The 20,360-nt window shown below is 44.7% G+C and overlaps 1 protein-coding gene across 2 annotated transcripts in view; it reads right to left on the reverse strand.

The window, feature by feature from the left end:
* Positions 1–19,794, reverse strand: part of RHOQ (ras homolog family member Q) — a 26,974-nt gene extending 7,180 nt beyond the window's left edge. For both annotated transcript variants that reach the window (XM_074897077.1, XM_074897076.1), the window contains exons 1-4: positions 19,580–19,794; positions 19,350–19,408; positions 1,547–1,711; positions 696–791 (exon numbers count right to left, since the gene is read on the reverse strand). In XM_074897077.1, the coding sequence (XP_074753178.1) occupies positions 696–791; positions 1,547–1,711; positions 19,350–19,408; positions 19,580–19,721 (462 nt within the window). In that variant the 5' untranslated portion in view covers positions 19,722–19,794. The remainder of the gene's footprint in view (positions 1–695; positions 792–1,546; positions 1,712–19,349; positions 19,409–19,579) is intronic.
* Between the last annotated feature and the right edge of the window lie 566 nt (positions 19,795–20,360).

A 20,360-nucleotide genomic window follows, 5' to 3' on the forward strand; every position in this document is an offset into this window, starting at 1 on the left:
ATTTCAGCTGTTCAGTTCTATCTGTGCACTGCCCCATTTTTTTTTTCCAATACCAACACCACAGTGTTTGTGATCTAGAAAGTTACCTGCATGTGCATTCCCCTGTAGGAGAAAAGATGATTTGTCTTTCAGCCAAAGATCTGGAACGTATTTAAGTTGGTTTGGCATATAAAGAAAGCATATTAAATAAGCTCTTTGGATTGGCAGTGGAGTCCTAAGGTATTTTTGATAATTAAACAGCAAAAAATAATTAAAATTACATGAGCAATTCATGTTTCAAGAATAAAACTCTATAAATAAGTAGTCTGGTAAGTATTACTGACACAGTGTGTTAAAATGATAGTATAGCATCCTTAAATAATTTCTTAAACATGCTTCCAACATTTTGCTTGAGCAGGAGAAGTCCCTTCCCACCTCAGCCACTCTGTGATTTTAATTCTCTCTGACTAATGCTTATGTAGTTTTTACGAGTGTCTGCACAAAGTCAGAACTATTACTAACAGAGAAGTGCTATTACACAGGTCTGCTTGTTAGCTGTATTCAACAATTTAAGTAAATATTGTTAACTGATAACCAGTCATAAGGTTTCATATGTTGACTGGTAAAAGAAATGGGCAAAATGGTAAAGGAAGAAAAAGTCAGTTGGAAGTAGGGTTTTTTGCTTCTTTCGTTTCATTTAGGAGCATCCAGTTTACCTCTTTTGCTAACTTATGTCCTTGCTCCACAGATATGGGCTTCTCTTTCATATCGTTCAGTCTTGCCAGAGTTTTTGGGTCATCACGAAGATCAATCTAGAAAGAAAGAAAGACTGCAGTCACGTTGGAATACTTTTTCTAAACAAAGTCAGCAAGCTATACACTATTGTCTTTTTAAAGTAGACATACTTATTTAATGGAGTATTACATGTATAAAAATGGGGTCATGTCACGATTCGGATCATGGACCCTTCCTGATCCAAAAGCCCCAGAAGTTTAAGCTATGAACTACTACCTTTAATCCAGAAGAACAAACATTTATTCTGTCATTCAGATCTTCAATTAGATGTGATTATCTCAGAATACCAGAATGTATATCTGGCAGTGGCAGAAAGATTAACCCAAACATAATACCAACATGTGGGTCACTTTGTAATTGAAGCCCAATCCACTGCCCACAAGAAGCAAGAGGAAATTGTCTCACTCTTCCCCTTGCTCCTTTGCTTCAGCAAATATTGGATATGACCAATAGTTGTAGACCCAAGTAATCCCAGTAACATGGGTATGAACAGACAATTTTATTCTGTAAGTCCCATGACTTTCTATAAAGTCAAACGGAGAGATGCAGCCAGTCTTGCCACTGTTTAGAATGTATGTATTTTAACAGAATGTAGGTAGCTCATTAGCAAACAACACAGACCTAGGTTTTTCTGCCAGTTGTTAGGGTTGTTCCTCCAAAGACAGGATGAGATGGTGCTCAGGTCCTGTCGGGCCTGAAGTTCCAGCCCAAAGAAAAGGCACTGTACAATGATGTGAATTGTTTAAATAAAGTAGAACAGAACCAGATATACCTGTGTTCCTACTAGTAAAAAGGGAACGTTAGGTGCATATTCCTTCAACTCCGGTACCCACTCTTCCTTCACATTTTGAAATGAAGCGGGGTTTACCACTGAGAAGCAGATAAGGAAGACATCGGTCATAGGATAAGATAAAGGTCTCAGACGATCATAGTCTTCCTGAGAAAGAAAAATTCTGTTATCTGCAATATTAAATTATTGCTTGCATTTTGTTAATTTTAACAGTTATATTCAGAAACTGTATTTATATTTTGGGAATTTTGTCAAGGCAAACTTTCTGAATGTTTATAACAATTCCAGGTTAGTCAATGTGGCTGTTAGAGCAAACTCTGCATATGACAGTAACCATGAATATAAATATTTTGAAAATGTGTTAATACAGATAGAAACTTAATTCTGTACAAGAATATACGGAAGACTACCCTTTAAAAAGTTTTCACTTAAAGAAAAAAAAAAAAGGCTTATGGTTCAAACATAGTTGAAGATCAAAGGTTAGCATTTGACCAAAAATAAATAAGCAAATGTGAATGCTACAGAACCATACAGGTTATACAAAGCTAGGATAGATGAAGGTTATTTAATGTACTTAAATGTTCTCTTTTGGATCATATGTAGAGGCGATATTAAGGCCCTCCTTAGAATTTTCTTTCTGCCTCTTGGAAAGCTTACTGTCCTGTTGCTAGTGATCAGGGCTGACGAAATAAGGATCAGAAAGGACCTTTTTTATCCAGACTCTGCTTTCTGTAAGTAAGCCCAGCAATGAGTGGGAAGGAACAGAAGTTAAGGACTAAGAACATTAATGCCCTTTCTGGGGAGAAGTTAGTGTGAAAAGATTATTATTTTGGTCATTTAGAGCCATAGCATTTAAAGTCACCAGTCCTACTGCCAGTGAATACAATACTGTGGCCACAGAGGTACCTAGGAGCATTGTCCCTATCCTGTCTCTAGCAAGAGAGAAAGTGCCGTATGTTTTAGCTAAGAGAAGGAGGGAACATGCCCCAGCTTCTCTCTGCAAGGCTTCCTTTTGCCTATGGCAGTGAACCAACTTTACCATTCTTTACTAACGGCCTTACCATAACTACCATAGGCTTTTTTTGCTTTTTTTTTAAACATAGATAACTAAGACTGAGCCTGGGCATTGCAGAGACAGTGATGAATGCTGGTTTTATGCCTTCCCTTCCACAATAAACACCAGTTTATTATGGCTGCCGCAGCAGCCTCTCTCTTCCCCATGTAAGCTCTCCATCTTAATTAAATCTCACAAATATTGTAACGATTTGTTCATTAAATGTAGAACCAGAAAAGTAATTCAACTCCACGTTTGAAACAAGCCAGAAAATTAAATCTTCCTTTCCTTGGCAACGGTCACATTACCAGATTATGAACCTATAGTTGTACCCTCAAAAAAGCCCTTCATTGATTAATTGTTAAGTTTTAAAGATGGTGTCACTAGAATTTCAGAAAACATGTGAGAACTTCCTTAGAACAATTTCTGCTAGACCCATCTTTTCATTTGGAAGTCAACAGCTATGGGAAGAGGGCTGTTATCCTCATCATAAAATGGAGAAAAGACAAGCACAGGAGCAGATTCTGCACTAGCAAGGAGGTGACTGTTGGCCAGTAATCTTCCGTGTCTATTTACACGATATTCTTACTTGTAATCAGCATACTTGTGTGCCATTTGGATTACACAGTCTACTGCCAGTCTTGTATACTCTACAAGTTTTGTCAGTAAGCTAGAGCATGCTTGGCTGTAAACATGGGCTCCCACTTTCACATCAGCAGTCACTGACACTACTGTGAAACTACAACATTTGACAGGCCTTTTTGAAGATCAGTTGTTTACCTGCTAGTGTCAGGCTCTTATCCTGACTCAAAAACCAATAACCACGTCTTTTCCACATCTGTGGACATCCGTCACAGAAAGCAGAAATAACTTCAAGACCATCACAACAGCAACACAGAATTGTCTAAGCTGCAAAAGACCTTGAAGATCACCTAGTCCAACCATTGACCTAACACTGACAGTTCCCAACTACACCAGATCCCTCAGCGCTATGTCAACTCTACTCTTAAACACCTCCAGAGATGGGGACACCACCACCTCCCTGGGCAGCCCATTCCAACGCCTGACAACCTGTTCTGTAAAGAAATACTTCCTAATATCCAGTCTAAACCTTCCCTGGCACAACTTGAGGCCATTCCCTCTTGTCCTATCGCTTATTACTTGGTTAAAGAGGTTCATCCCCAGCTCTCTGCAACCTCCTTTCAGGTAGCTGTAGAGGGCGATGAGGTCTCCCCTCTGCCTCCTCTTCTCCAGACTAAACACCCCCAGTTCCCTCAGCCGCTCCCCGTACGACCTGTGCTCCAGACCCTGCACCAGCTTCGTTGCCCTTCTCTGGACACGCTCGAGTCACTCAATGTCCTTTTTGGAGTGAGGGGCCCAAAACTGAACACAGGAATCGAGGTGTGGCCTCACCAGTGCCGAGTACAGGGGTAAGATCCCTTCCCTGTCCCTGCTGGCCACGCTAGTGCTGACACAAGCCAGGATGCCATTGGCCTTCTTGGCCCCCTGGGCACACTGCTGGCTCCTGTTCAGCCAGCTGTCAATCAACACCCCCAGGTCCCTCTCTGACTGGCAGCTCTCCAGCCACTCCTCCCCAAGCCTGTAGCGCTGCTGGGGGTTGTTGTGGCCCAAGGGCAGCCCCCGGCATTTGGCCTTATTGAAGCTCCTTCAGTTGGCCTCAGCCCATGGCTCCAGCCTGTCCAGGTCTCTCTGCAGAGCCTCCCTACCCTCGAGCAGATCAACACTCCCACCCAACTGGGTGTCATCTGCAAACTGACTGAGGGTGCACTTGATCCCCTGGTCTAGATTATCAATAAAAATGTCAGACTGACAGGTCTATAGTTTCCTGGATTGTCCTTGTAGATGGGTGTCATATTTGCCACCCTCCAGTCCAGTGGGACCTCCCCAGTTAGCCATGGCTTCAGGTAAACCATGGACAGTGGCTTGGCGAGCACATCTGCCAACTCCCTCAGCACCCTTGGGTGTAACCCATCCGGTCCCACAGACTTGTGTGCATCCAAGTGGTGCAGCAGGTCTCTGACCACCTCCTCTTCAACTGTGCTGACCTCAATCTGCTTCTCCTCCCCATGTCCCAGCTCATGAGGCTGGGTGTCCAGGGAACAGCCAGTTCCACTGCTAAAGACTGAGGCAAAGTGGGCGTTGAGCACCTCAGCCTTTTCCTCATCCTTAGTTACCATGTTTCCCTCTGCATCCAGTAAAGGAGGGAGATTTTCCCTAATCCTCCTTTTGCTGTTAATGAATTTACAGATACTTTTTTTGTTATCCTTAAAAGCTGTAGCCAAGTTGAGCTGCGCTTTGGCTCTCCTAATGTTCTCCCTGCATAGCTTCACTACATCTTTACAGTCTTCAAGAGAGACCTGCCCCCTCTTCCAAAGGCAATAGATTCTCCTTTTGCTCTTGAGATCCAGCCAAAGGTCCCTATTTAGCCAGGCCGGGCTCCTTTCCCGCCTGCTTGTTTTTCAGCACTGGGAACAGCCTGCTCCTGTGCATTTAAGACTTCTCTCCTGAAGTATGTCCAGCCTTCCTGGACTCCCATATCCTTCAGGGCAGCCTCCCAAGGGATTTTGTCAATCAGTCTTTTGAACAGGTCAGAGTTTGCCCTCCAGAAGTCTAAGGTGGCAGGTTTACTAACCCCTCTCTTTGTTTCTCCAAGGACTGAAAACTCAGTCATCTCATGATCACTGCACCCTAGATGACCTCCAACCTTTACTTCCCCCACAAGCTCTTCCCTGTTCACAAGAAGCAGGTCCAGGAGGCACCTTCCCTGCTCGGCTCACTCACCAGCTGTGTGAGGAAGTTTTCCTCCACAGACTCCAGGAACCTCCTGGATTGTTCCCTCTCTGCTGTGCTGTGATCCCAGCAGATACCCGGGAGGTTAAAATCCCTACAAGAACAACGGCAAGTGACCACAAGATTTCTCCCAACTTGAAACTATTCAACATTCAATTCTTCTTTAAAGCATGTATTTTACATTTCACTTCTACTACTGAATATGGTTAGATCCTGTTTCAGGGTTGCCACTCTGTTTTCTGGGGTGTAGATCAAAATCCCAAAAGAAACTTCTCAGCTGCAAATTACACTGGACCCTGGAGTATAAAATCTGCGTGAAAGAACACACAGGCAGATCTGTTAGTTGTGCTGAAATTCAGCTCCACTAAATCGTATGTGGGGTACTACTGAATAGAGTTTTTCTTAAAAAAAAAAGATCTAGTTTAAAGTCATAATTTGTTCCTGCCACCAAAGAGCTGCCTTCACTACACTCAACATTTTCAAAAAATCTTGCATCTGGGTTACAATAACTAGAATACTGTCTGCATTAAATGCTGGAATGCAGAAGACATTTCACTGTCACCAGAAATTACTGCTAGTCCATTGACCTTAAAATATCTCTTTAGTTAATCCATTTCAAATTACATATGGACCATTTGTTCATAGCAAATTCTAATAATTTTCTGATCTCAAAGCTGAGTTACAGTTGCATGGCTTACTTCAAAAATTTGATACTATCTTTTTAAATCCCATTAGCTACAAATCCATGTGCATTTAGCCACAACTTGGTACTGCACCTTACTTCCCACACATTCATCAGCAGTCATCTGGGAGTGAGCAATGTTACTGCTTTTTAAGGCGGGTGCGTTGCTGAACTCCTTTCCTGCCCCTGCATCTATTTATATGCCTTTAATTTACACCCTGTCCCATCTGCACTGGGCAAGCTGTGGGTCCATTCTGTGTAATTAAGAAGTTAAACTGAAGGCAAGTACAGTGTGATTGGATACATCATGTACCACAGCCAAAGATATACATGATATTCTCTACAGTGACTTCACCGCATTTACACTTAAACAGAGAATTTGGCTATACTCACCAATCCTGCTGCTTGAAATGAGTCAGTGGTTTCAGGCTCTCCTTTAAACCTTGTCTGTGCTATGAAAATTAGGTTCATATTGATACTAATAATAGCAGGTAATTCTAATAAAGCCTCCCACTACATGATTACACTGGTCCTGGTTCCTCCTAAGAGAGACCATGGCTTAAATGTTACTAGCATCTAGTAGGCCATCTGTGTTTAAAGACTCCTTCCACTACCCGACAGCTCCTCAGAAATATCAATCAAACCTGAAAACTTTCTCTGATGTATTGGGCCTAAATAACTGCTGCACTTGGTAGAAGAATCTGAAATACCAAATTAATTTAGACTGAATATTAGAGAAGCCTGGAAAAATCTGGCTGCTTCAACTATAATTTATTTCCTGAATCTAGTGTAAGGGAAATAAATGTGGTTTATTTTAAAATTAAATGCAATGGCAAAATCTAATTATACTAGCCAGTCAACATAAATTCCAATTTGAGTTCATGTATACCACATTGTACAGCAATTATTAGATTTCCAATCTAATTGGGGCAGGCACTGCATGTATATTTAGGCATTAAAAATATTTAAAGACTTTAAACGTAATATTTTAAGAATGCGAGTAAAATGGGCAAGAAAGCCACTAAGGATCGAAATATGCAGTATGAGTCTCAAAAACTCCAGGCTGTGATAGTGAAATGGTTCATTCTCCAGCATACTCTGGACTTTTAAACAAAGTTGTTCACTGTTTGCTGAAGCAGATGAATACAGATAGAAAAACATGTTGAAAGTATGAGACCTGTAATAACTTTAAACAAATTGGATGCAAGTATGTTGGCTTAATTAATGTTATATAGACCTATGATCCCTATAAAAGATACAACATTGCAGCAGCACCGTCCATCTGTTACCTAGTATCTCTGGTAACCCAGGACAGCTACCAGTACAGAACAAATGTGAGGAAGGAGTTGAGATGGAGGAACTAATGACTTGACCTGGCTTATCAACTACAAACTGGGAAGGACTGTTTGAGTTTGTTTGGTTTGGTTAAGATGGGAGAATGGAAAATTCTTTTAAATTTTCATTTCTCCCTAGTTTTGATACTCTGCAGCTAAGTCTAGCATTGCCTTTATCTTAACTCCTTAAAATCTCTCTTTTATGTCTCTTTTTCCATGTCACAGTACCTAATAATCTGCCTCTCTGAGATCTTCTGCTGCCTTGTACCTGAATACTGAATCACTGATTTTCACTGTATTTTTTGGATTTTCAGGTGGATTTGTTTTAATGTGTCCAGAATTTGGCTATTTCTCTTCTTGGCATTTACCCGCTCATAAACAGAGGTCTTGAGGAACCTTCTGTATGCAGACTGAAGAATGATATTGCAGTTCTGCAGCATTATGCTCTTCTTCATTTCAAGGGTTTGCTCAGACTAAAAGCAGAATGCAGTGGCATATTTCAAGTTGTACAATTGATTTTGAAGTAATACTTTTGCCCAATTCCACAGATATCAGCCGAGAGGCAGTTAAGAACACACAAACTGTATTCCTAACTCTGCCACTAGCACAATATGTTGCCCTGAGCAAATTATTATCCTCTCTCTACTTGCATCTTCCCATCCGTAGGGGTTTGCTATCTTAATAATGCATTAGTCTTTGCAAAGCACTCCAAAAGCCTTTGATGTACATAGCTTATGTGCAGTGGGATATTTTTTAAAATATAATCTAAGACGGAGTGAATTCTTGTAATTTCTGGACAACCTTTCTGACCCACAGAAAGCATTATTTCCTTGCATATATTAGGAAACTGAGGCATACTGAGATCTCCTAGTACTGGAGCCCTGTAGCTCCCCTCTTACGGTATGACACTCCTCCCTGCCCAAGTTAAAGTGACAAGGACAGAAGACCTTAACCCTTCTCTCAGTAATCTGAGACCACAGGCCTCTTTCTCCTCTGGAATGGTATTAGGGTCTCTCTATTCAATCTGGGGAGACGAAAGGCAATTAGAGGAGTTGCCTTTGCAGTCAATACCTTCCCATGCCTTGACCAAGACCTTTGGGGAAATTCACACCTCAGATTTGCTGTTGCAGGTAGCGAAGAAGATGCTAACCCAGATCTGTTTGTCTGATTTTTGCTCCTTGCAAATATGAGGGCTAGTGTCTTTAAGCAAACAGGAGAAACCAAATTCTGCTGTCATTAACGTTGTGGCAGGAGCCCTGAGCAGGGTGTGTCATGCTTATGTTTTAATCCAGGCCCAGTGTTTTGTACTCTGAAGGAACCAAAGCAGTTTTCTGTGTTTTGCAGCTTAGGAATGGAATTTTAACAATACATCTCCAGTTATATCATACTGACATACTCTCATAAACAAAAGAATAAGCCTGTTTCTTTTCTATGCTGAGAAGGTATAAAGTGGATGGAGGGAACAAAATAAAGTTTGCACCACTGGAAGAAAAACTGGAACTCAACAACTCTAGGTTTGTGATCTCTGTGTTAGCAACCATCTGTTGCTTTCACAGCTTACAACAGCAATCATAAGAGGAGTTTCTCACTCCCAACCATCTGTTTTTAGAGGGGAAGCTAAAAATAGACATCGGGCAGAGTTGCTAGAGGAATCCAACCTTCATGCAGTGAAGGGTAATCACTACTGCTGCTCAGAGGGTCTCAGTGAGGCACACATATGTAACTAGCTGGTTTCTGCAAAGCAAAATCCCAGCTAAAAGTCCAAGTTTTAACTCATTTCATAGTAGGCCCTGCTAACAACTGTCGAAAGTCCTCTCTCAATATGAATTGCCATGCTTTTAATTTTTGAAGTGCATTTCAAAGCTATCCTTCAAGACAGCATTCTTCATAGTTTTCCTCCCTGAAAATAAATTTCTGTTTCAGAAGGCCCCCTGTAGTATTTCGGAAAACATAACAAGTGAACCATAAAGACTGTTGTATCTAACATGTGCCGCAGGGACTTAGTAACAGCTCATAGTTACCCCAGTGGACACATCCTGCCATCTTCCCCAGGTTATTTGGAATTAAAGGCTGATCTGCAGCTTTGCCATAAGCACCAGGCTGAGCCTCCGAAAGCAACTGTCTGCTCCAGAAGCGTACCAGGAAACAAGACTTCACCCCGCTGAATCACCCTGTGGTTTCAGATTCTATGAGATGCCTGGGTGGGGGAGGAGAGAGAGGGAAGTGGTCTGTACTGCCCCATGCCATGCACAAATTGCTTCCCTGGCTACAAAAACTCTGCTGAATTTTTTCGGTCCGGGCTGTGTGACCCTTTGCAAGGAAGGAGGGTGGAGCGTTGCCAGGACACTGGGGCTTCCTGGCACCACCACCCACAAAGCACCACTAATGCTGAACCATTGGGCAAGCTGCAATTTGGACTAACACAATGTTGCCATAAAACCGCTGCTTGTCCAATTCTGCAACCCCAGGCCCTGTTACGCTATGGCTAAGTTGGATTTTTCAGATGTCTACATCTGTAGCCACTAGCTTCTGAACACAGAAAACAAGATATGGCGATTATTCCCTGGCTGCCGGCGAGAAGCGCCCTACAGACCCTCTGTCTCTTCACAGGCTTCTGGGGATATAGCTTGCATTGCTAAAGAACGCAGAATCGTCCTGTTGTGGCTTGTTCACAAGGTTTCTCAGGGAGTGCAAAAAGCTGCTGATTTGGGCCCAGCATCTATTTTTAATTTAAAGAAAAGGCTGCAAGAATGCAGGCTAAGTGCTCTTCCATTGTATTCTAAAAATGAAGTAAGCTGATCTAAATCCATCTCTAAATTCCTGTGAGGAGGACTGTTCATAGAAGGTATGAATTATACACTGAAAAAGCCCAGGGTTTGTGAATTACGATTTTTTTGACAAAACTTTCCTCCTGGCATATTTGAAGACACTGTGGCTGCTTACATGTCTGAATAAGCTCTTCTGTATAGTGAGAAATAACTAGCTGGAAGATAGAACCTAGTAAGATGGATTTTAGAGCATTAGAGACAAAAAAGAATATTCCTTCAATAAAGGCAATTTTGTGTATTAAGTGATCACAATTGATTCCAGTCTTAATGTGGGATTAAATACTGTCCAAATCCTTCATCTTGTCATGTGGTGATGCTAAACTATTTTCCTACACAGTCTCAACAGAACATTCCCTCTCTTCTCTCCATCACTACAGGAACTTCAACTTGCTGGCTTCTTCACGGTTTTCTGTGGAAGTCTCTGAATTTTCTCTGTAAGACTATTTTAGTGTCTGTGAGAACAGAACATAGATTCAACTGTCTGTAAACAGTATCAGCAAGCACAGTTTCACTTAAACACCTTACACCAGTTGCTTATCCACCATGGAGCTCCTGAGAAATGGCAGACTGCCATGGACAAGCCCTTTCACTCCTTACCTGTGAGAAATTACAAGGCTGTGGTGCATTCCTGTGCTGCTTGCTTTCTCACTGTCAGTGACCTTATGAACAGCACTCTTCCCACACAGGATTTCTACTTTCTCCAGGAAAGGAGTTCACCCCAGTTTTGGTGACCGCAGCCATGAACAATCAGGATTTTCCATTCTTTCAGATATGGGCAATCGAAAGAAAAAATGTAAAATTCTCCCTGGCACAGGGAAACTGGTCAGATCCTCTACAGAACCTTCTCTTTGGAAAGATGAGTTCTTTCACTTTATCTTTACAGGAGAATATGATCATCAATGAATATGTTCTCACAGCGAAAACAGACTATGGAATAGAGATGGTTTAATATAGTTATCCGTATTATATCAGACATATATTTTCATTTACTAACTATATAAATCCTGCCCAGGCAAGACAGACTGATCAGTTAGGTGCCCCATTCCCTTTCACTTTTTACAAATAAACCCCAAAAGCACATTCTTCAGTCCAATGTTGAGCAACAGCTCTAAGATAGAAGACTAAGCCTTCACACTGACTCAAGATTAATTCCCATCACACAACTCCTCAGAAGACAAAGTGCCAGAGTACTGGTGCCATCATGTGCACACTGAGTAACACATCACAGTGAAAGAGCTTCTGGAATTAAAGGAGTTCCTAAGAGTCTTCTGCACCTCGTTTTATGTCAGGTCCCAATTTGTCAGGGCTAACAGCTTCCACTAAAGAACGTGGTAAAACAAGTCAACAATTTCACTGCAGCAGGTGTTAAGGCAGCTGAAAAACTGCCTGTGTTTTTTCTTAAGTGAGGAATATGCAAGCCATCTCACTGTCCGTGGCTGGGCTATCTGTTGGTCATAACTAAAGATGCAGCCCAGGTCACGCCTGGCATCCATCCCTTACTGACTCTACCACTGCATCCCACCTGGAAATCAGACCGATAAGGAATCAGCATTCAGTCCTACTGACCTGTCAGCATTCATGGCTACATCTAATTTAGAGCGCAAGCTGCATGAGGAACTTTCAGTCTGTGTTTTATTCAGCTGAAGCACTAAGTTCACCTAGGATGCTGGTAGATGTTCCTTTGCTCTGGAGAATAATGCTGCCACCTCCATTTTTATACACACACCAGTGAGTGCCAGCGACTGCAAAGAATTATTGCACACATGCCACATGGATGCAGCACAGAGCAAGATTAAAACAAACTGAAGACAGTAGCCTGCTAACGTGTCAAAATGACACAACATCTTCAGAACTGCTGAAATTGTCCTGTAGCGTTCAGACATTTTTCTTGACACAAATCATCCAGTCACCAATCCAAACCAATAGACTGCTTATAAACCCACAGAACAGAGCAGTAAAAAGATAAAGTTTGCCTCCTCTCTAACCTCATTTTGCATTTTTTCTAATTAGAGAAGAGGCAGTTTTGCTAGAAATATAAGTGCTAATTTGGAGATTTGGAGGTTTAAAATAAGTCCTGAAGCTCTGTCCCAAAGCATCCCTTTTAGTAATGTTGATTTTTATAATTCACAGTAAAACTGCAGGATTTGGAATCAGTGTGCTTTATATTGTTTCTTAAAGCCCAGGTTCCTGGAGTCTCATGATAATATAAAGAAAATCACATCCTTTTCCCCTTTAAATGAAAGATAAATTTCTAGTACCCCACAGATACAGCGAAAACTTGAATATATGAAGACCAGAGGCTTAAAGAAAACCCACATCCAGCAAAAGACAAAAGAGAAGGTCTCAAACCATTTTGATTTTCTAGGTTTTTTAGGTAGTAGTGTCTGTGGATAGGAATAGCTGACTCATCATTTTGAATGCCCGGGACTGACAAAACCTCAGTATTGCTGAAGTAAGTTTTACATCCACTTTGTCCATGTGTTCTCAATAAAGGAACTGGAACAAAGCTTACTGAAATCAGCAATAGGGTGCCTGCTAACACAGGGCTTTGGATCAGATTTTAACACACGCTGGAAGTCCTTTTGCATTGCAGGTCTGCGCTATGGAGGCAGTACTCTAGTCTAAATTATATTTAGTTTGTTTTAAGATGTAGTTTGGAGGCTGAATCAGGAGTTAGGTTATAAATGAAAAATGTGCATTTTTTAATATTTTTTGTATTTACCAAAATACAAAGAGCTCTTTGCAAAGGAAACAGATTTGTCAAGAAGTCTGACCTGCCAAGAATGTCTCATATGTTCTCTATCAGAAAAACTCTGCCAGCTCATGCCACCTTACCCAGTTGTCCCATTCCATCACTCTTGCCTCATGCAGTACAGCTGTAGTTTATATGATACTCAAATGACTGCAGGTGCACACACCATCTTAAAATGAAGTCTGGAAGAGGATATGCAGTAACATCGTGCTGGAAGAGCAATAATTATTGCTTGTATTCAGTGTTACCTTTTTAGCTGGTGATGTCTGAATAGCATTGAAAGATGCCATCGTACCTCAAAGAAATTATAAATTAGTAAAATTCAGAGAGAACTCTGTCACAAACTAAAGGATATCTACTAGCTCTTAATCCAGGAAGAAGAGATTTTTACTTGAACACATAGTCAATGTTTAGTAAGAGTCTCTCTAGGTTAGTAGTCTTCATAAAAACGTGCTTTTAACATATCAAAAATTGAAGTTTCTGAGAACCTCTCAAACTTGGTTGGCTTTGGGTTCTTTGGCCTGCCATTAACTTAATTTGGCAAAGACATTCTGGATATACATTTTTAGACACATCCCTTAGATTTGATTTGAATATAACTCAGTGCCGCTATTCAGAAGTGCTGTGGGGCTTTTGACACTCTGAAAATGAAACATAACTGTCTTGAGTTTCCAACACAAATTTTAGTGGATGCTTTTGGGAACTCAGAGCAGCATCTCCCATCCTGAGACTCCCCATATGGCAATAACAATACTTACCTATCTTTCTAGGAAGGCTATGACGCTTTCAAAGTATGAGTCACAGCTCACAACGAGGCGTTTGAATGTAAGCTTTGCACTGGGATTATTATTGTTGGAAGGCCATTTTTAAAAGCAAATCTGAAGGTGTGAGTCCCTTTTAAAGGGAAAGCCTGTCTTTGCTTAAACACTTGTCTAGAGAACTGTCGACACATAGACTGTAAGCTCGGGCACTTCACCTCATTCTTTTGCACTGAAAAGAATTATACTTCAAAGGGAGAAACTAGCCACATTTTTATTTTATCGGCATACATCCAGTTGTTGCTGCAGTGCTGTTAAATCTACGTGGCTGGCAACACCCTGAAGCAGAGCAGCTTCAGCGGAGGCTGAGCTATACATAGGCCAGCACAACGGGCCTGGAGTGCGCTCAGGAGCTCGCAGCTTCCCAGCAGCTGCCAGCTCGGCTGGGACAACGTAAAGGGAGCAAGGGAAAATGCATGTGGGAGGAGGCAGGCACGGGGGGGGGGGGACGACAGATGGGATGGGACAGAAAGGGGACAGGATGCTAATTGCTAACATTTCATTTTTAGATCTGCCAAAATCACGTTACAGGTTTCGCTGTCTACAACTCTACAGTAAAGGGTGGCAGGCTTTGTGTTGTGCGAGACCATGTTTGCATGTTCCAGGCTTGCAGTTGGCACTATGGCTGTGTGCTGGCTGAAACTAGGAAGAAGTAATGTGGTCTGAGGAGGCACATTTCTATTTTACACCAGTCCAGCCAAAATGATTAGCAGCTGCCTCTCCTTTCAGTAGGATACTGAAGTGGTACCAGCTAGACCAGGGCTACCTACCAAAGCCGAGACAAAGTCAGCAAGGAGTACAACGATTACTGCTATTTCTTGTTTTAGTTATAGCAACCACAAGTTTGGTGACCACCCATTTTAATAACTACACCTCCACTCCCCTGTTTCTCACAGGCACATTCACAGTTATAACCGTTTGTTTTCACACCTGGCCTTAACAGAGGCACTGATCTTGCTAATGTTTGAGTTAGCTTTACACACTTCACAGCCTGACCAACTTCAATATAAAATTGCTTTTAACATCAGGGCCTCCTTTACAACCAAAAAATGAGTATCTATCTGAATTAAGATGGCTGCAGCTGCAACCAGAGTAGCCATTGGTATCTGAGCTGAGAGGAACCAAGAAGTGGCTTGTTCTGCTCTTGTGCTTAGCATGTTTTGTGGCTATTGTTTTGGTGACAGTTGGGAAAGCACCGAGAGCTTTACTGTATCAGACCTACAGCTTGTCCTACACGTATTAGGGCCTTTAAGACAGAGAAATAGAAACGGGAAGCCGAGGAACACAGTTTACCTCAGCTCTGTCCAACCAGTCCATACTAGTATCATATCAGTAAGTGATGCTGAGCAATACAGATGTTATTATTAGGCACTGCACCATAATAAGATTCACTCCGCTCCTTCTGTACCCAGCTCTGCACTGCCCAGATGCTGGCTTGGTGCCAAACATGCACCAGCCAGCCACACTATACCTCAGCATCTCTCTTCCCAGGGCAGCAGGAGCAGCACAGGCTCTGCTCCTGCATCCCCGCCATCCTCCCTCCAAGTCCTGACAGTCCTTCACAGCAAAGACACAGGAGCAGAGGAAAGCTTCCACCTCTATCTGGTGAGCACATACTGGAGGAAAGGGACACGATGGACAGAAAACCCCATAGCAAAAGGGACTGAGAGGAGGATGGACCCCAACTGCCATTTTAAACAGCAGCCTTCAATACGGAGCAAACTCCCCAAGAGACAGCTACTCCGTGTCCTCACACTTATCCTGATCATTTGGGACATGGCAAAGGGATATACTGCACACCTCTTTGTTAGTGCTTACAGACATTTCTCCAGAAGTTTTAGTATCATCAGAGTTGACAGTATTATTTTTGGTATTATGGAAGCGCAAAATTATAATCACTTGTCACTAATTCAAAAGCACTCCAACACAGTGAAGATAACAGACCCCTGATGAAGCCACGGTTCTCTTCCCAGGGTGATTTTGCCACATTCCCCTGCTCAATGAAGAGCAGTACTGACACACAGTCTCGCAGAGCAGGAGAGACTACTGCAAAGCCAAAGGCATCCAAGCATCAGTAGCACAAGCACCTCACATTTAAACTTCAGTGCACTGATGCTCCCCAGCTCCAGATGATGTACGTAGGTAGGTTCCACAGCTCTCATCTTCCTGGGGAAACCAAGACCCACTCCAAGCCCACCCACTCTCAGTGCATGGCTATGTACAGCAGCAAGGCTAAAAGTTGCTGCTGGCTCCACCTCTGGGAGGAATTGCTGGAGGAATGTCCTCTCGGACACCACCGGCACCGAATTCCCACCCGCTTCCCTGGCATGGGAGACTGCCTCCACAGCTGCAAACCCAAACAGGCTCCAAGAGCCTCCACTGCCCAGCAGCTGTACTGGCTATTTTCTGCAGAACCAGGGCCTCAGTATTTTGAGCCGGAGAAAAGCCTGCCTGAACTCACACACACCCAAAGGGCGGAAGGTCTGTCTGCATGTAAACTGAAGTTTGTGAACCGCTAGTGGCATTTTTCCCTGCTATATATAAACGGGGGGGGAGGGGGGGGGGGGGGGGAAGGTATTTCTCAACCTACTTTAAACTCACAAAGGTAAGAGGCATTAGGTCATTGGTATAGTTACTACATGGTCCCTGTGTGTTGTGAGGAAACGAGCTAGAAATGAATGCTGGATGCCATGAACTCAAAAGCTTGCAACTCCTCTGCCAGAGAAGTCTGTCACAAGTTGCTAAATACATAACCATGCAAGTTAAAGAGAGCCACAGGTTGCTAAGTTAGTATTCCAGAGTGATGAGCCTCCTGTGCACCATCTAGAAATCAAAAGGTCTTTGTCTTTAATCCTTGCTCTGCTATAGGCTTCCTGCATGGAATTGGAGTAGGTCACTGCCCGAACCTCCATTTACCCCCTCAGAATGAGATCAGTATATTGTACCTATGTGCTCTGTCCAGAGCTGGGAGGATAAACACGCTGAAGACTGTGAACTGCTTAGATACCACAGTGATCATGTACTGTAAAGTTTTGATAAAATTATACTATCAGGCTACTGTTTTGCAGTAAAACTATCTGGGGGTGACAGAATTAGAAATAAAAGCACTGCTGTATGCTGGCACAGAAACCCCGACTTTGAGAAGCAAAGAATCCGAGCCGTACAGAAGTCTGTGCAAGCAGCAGGCATGTACCAGATGCAGCTCACTGTTTCCTCAACACAGGGAAGGCACCATCAACACACATCTTTTCTGTTCTTTACTATATACATTTAAGCTTTAACGTAAGCTTTCTGTTATTGCACAGCTGCGGAAAGACGGGCTTGTCAGCACGCTCTCTGACAAAGCAGCTGAAAGAATGAAACTGCTGGACTGGCACCTTCACGCAGACTCCCCTCCTTAGTTGTTCTGGATGTAGGAATGGGGCTCCCGTGGGCAGCCTCACATGCCCAACAGTTCCCCAAACACACTGAAGTGGGATGGGAATAATGGTAAGGATTTTTATCAGCGGGTCTGACTAAAAGGGGGGTTTTGCCAAGGCCAGATAAATTTGTAAAGATAGCCTCATTAAAACACCCTACGTGAGCCAGAGGCTCCTCTGAATTAGGCCAGCAAGATCTGGTCCTGGGTACACCAGAAACTGCTCTGTAATTCAAATTTAAGATTTCAGCTTCTCAGAATTTGGAACAAAAAAAAAAAGCTTACCTCAACTTTTGACAGGTCTGGATAGAAAATCTCACACTGCAAAGTTTTTCTTAGTATAACAGGAATACCTTCACTTGCTGTGTGCTGCAACCCGGCCAGTTTACCCTATTAGTTCTTGAGGAGGCCAAAGGTCATTCGGTTTTGTACTCAGCACGTTCAGGCAGAGGGGGGATACCACAAAACCACACAGTGCTAACAACACATGCTCCCATTAATAGCAACAAGGCAGCACAAGCAGTTTGAGATGGCATCCACAAATAAGCTATGCGTATGTACAGTAGCGCTAGGGTCACTTTCACAGTTTCCAGTGCTCATTATAAAAAAAGAAGAAAATGGTTGCATATTAACCAAATGCTTTATTTGCCTGAGCACTAGATCCTCATTTTGTAACCTACTTAAGCAATACTTTACCAGCTGTGTTTTGAACCAATTACTACTGAAAAACAGGACTATGACAGCAATAAGAAATGCACTTAGTTGGCATAAATTTGACTAGTTTGTGTCTACGTCAGTGCAATGACAATCATGAAGTCAGCCTTCTTGGGAAGAGTCTCACCCTTCATGTATCAGCTTTCTGGAAATGGGTCTGTTTCCTACAATTCTCATGGAATGAACATTATTACTGATTTTAGGCTTAACAAAAGTACAGAAGACTGGTCAAATGCTGCTTCCCTTACTTAAGGCTGTATGCGGATCTGAAAAGGTACACTCATTTAGGCAGCAGTTGTTCAATTAAACATATGAATAACATGGTTAAAAAATATGGCTTCAGCGTACACGAGTCCAGCGAGATAATCTTACTAGTTGCTCTTTACAACAAGGAAGCATGTCGGAGGTCATGAGAGACCAAAACACATGCTTACACTGCAAGAAGTTTTAATACAAGGAATACACAACTTTTTAAAAACCGATGCAGCGTTTCCGCCTATGCTCCACACCTCCTTGTGAGACGCCAGCACCTCCCAGGGGTCAGGCACTTCACAAACTATTTTGTTTCCTATAAGGCATCTTCAGAGAGCTGGGAGTACTTTAACCCAGAAGACGGTGCTCGGCCCGCAGCTGGTGCTGTGCAAGTTAAGCTGACCAAGAAGTGACTTGAATAACGGAGCCCTTTAGCTGCTGCTACACCAGTGACCCGCCGAACATCAAGCATTTTATCCATCATGAAAGTTACTTAAGATGCCAGCTGACAGAGCATCTTTCACAACAGGCTGCAGTAATCTTAACCAAATCAATCACTTGAATTGTCTGGGGGAGCAGAAGAAACCCAGGTTATCTGAAAGGCAGTGACTGAGAGTTAAATTTTATTATTTGCCGCCCTGAAGTTGAACAACTCTTTCTGGCTACCGAAGAGCAGTAACGCGTAAACAAGGCAAGCTGCGGCACCGCCTGGGTCTCTCCCCGACCTGACGCGTCGGAGGTAGCAAGTTCCCTCCCGGCGAAGGGAGGCACATTCCCCACCCGGAGGCCGGCGGGAGGTCACCGCTCCCGCTCCGGGGGGGCTGACGGGGGCGATGCCCGGCCCGGGCGATGCCCCGGCCGCAGCTCCCCCGCAGCCGGCCACCCGCCGCTAAAAATAAAGCCCGTCTCCGCCCGCGGGAATAAGGGTTGGATCGATGGTTTTCTTTTAAAGCCTGTTTTTGTCAAACACACACACACACCCCCCGCCAACCCGCTTCTGAATCACCCGGCCCGGCCCGCAGCCCTGCGAATAACTTCAGCGCCGGGAGCGCGGCGGGGCCGGAGGGGGAAAGGGGGGGGTGGGGGGCGTCGGGTCGCGGGGGGGCAGCGCTCGGCACTCACCTGGCCGGCGGTGTCGTACAGCCCCAGCAGGTACTGCTTGCCCCCGACGGTAACGCTGACTGCGAGGGGGGAGAAACACAGCGGGTGAAGGGGGAGAAACCCCGCGGGTGAAGAAGGGGAGCAAACCCCGGCCGACACCCCAACCGCCCCGGCGGGGTAAGGCCGGGGGCCGGCGGGATGGAGGGGCGAAGGGTGCCGGGCGGTGGGGTGCCGGCCCCCCGCCCGCTCACCTGCGTAGTGGTCGAAGACGGTGGGCACGTACTCCTCGGGGAAGGCGTCGTTGGCGTAGCTCATCAGCAGGCACGTCTTGCCCACGGCGCCGTCCCCCACCACCACGCACTTCAGCATGACGGCCGCGCTGCCATGGGCCATGGCCGGAGCCCGCCCTCATGGCCCCGCGGGCGCGCCCCGCCGCGCCGGGCCCCCCGCCGCCGCCACCGCCATCGCCGCCGCCGCCGCTCAGCGGGCGCCCCCGCCGGCCCCCGCCGGGCGCGGCCCCCCCGCCATCCGCCGCCGCGCTGGGCCCGGCGGGAGCCGCCTTCCCCCGGCCGCGGCCGCGCCGCGCCGCGCAGGGGAAGCGCCGGCCCGGGCGCGGGGCGGGGAGCGGCCCCCCGCGGGGCGGGGAGGGGCGCCCCACGCGTGGGCCAGCGGCGGGGCGGCCGCGCTGGGGGCCGCCGGCGCCTGCTCAGCGCCTGCCGGCTCCTCTCGGGGAGCGGGCGGCCCCGCCAGGCGCGGGGCGACGCGGGCGGCCGCGATCCTTAGCGCTGTGCTGACGCCCCCCGGGGCGCGGCCGCCTGTGTCCGTGTCCGTGTGTCCGTGCCTGTCCGTGGTCCCCCCCGCCCCCGATCGTCTGGAAACTTGGGTCGCATCCTCCGGCATTAGCCCGTAACTGAGTCTGTATGAAAATAATCACGGGACGAGAAAGGATTTTTTTTTTTTTTTTTTTTTTTTCTGCGCTGTTTATTGTCTTTGAGCCTGAAGTTCAGGAGTGGGCGTGTATTCAAGAACACT

Source organism: Athene noctua, chromosome 1, assembly GCF_965140245.1.
Source record: "Athene noctua chromosome 1, bAthNoc1.hap1.1, whole genome shotgun sequence".
Taxonomy (NCBI): Eukaryota; Metazoa; Chordata; class Aves; order Strigiformes; family Strigidae; genus Athene; species Athene noctua.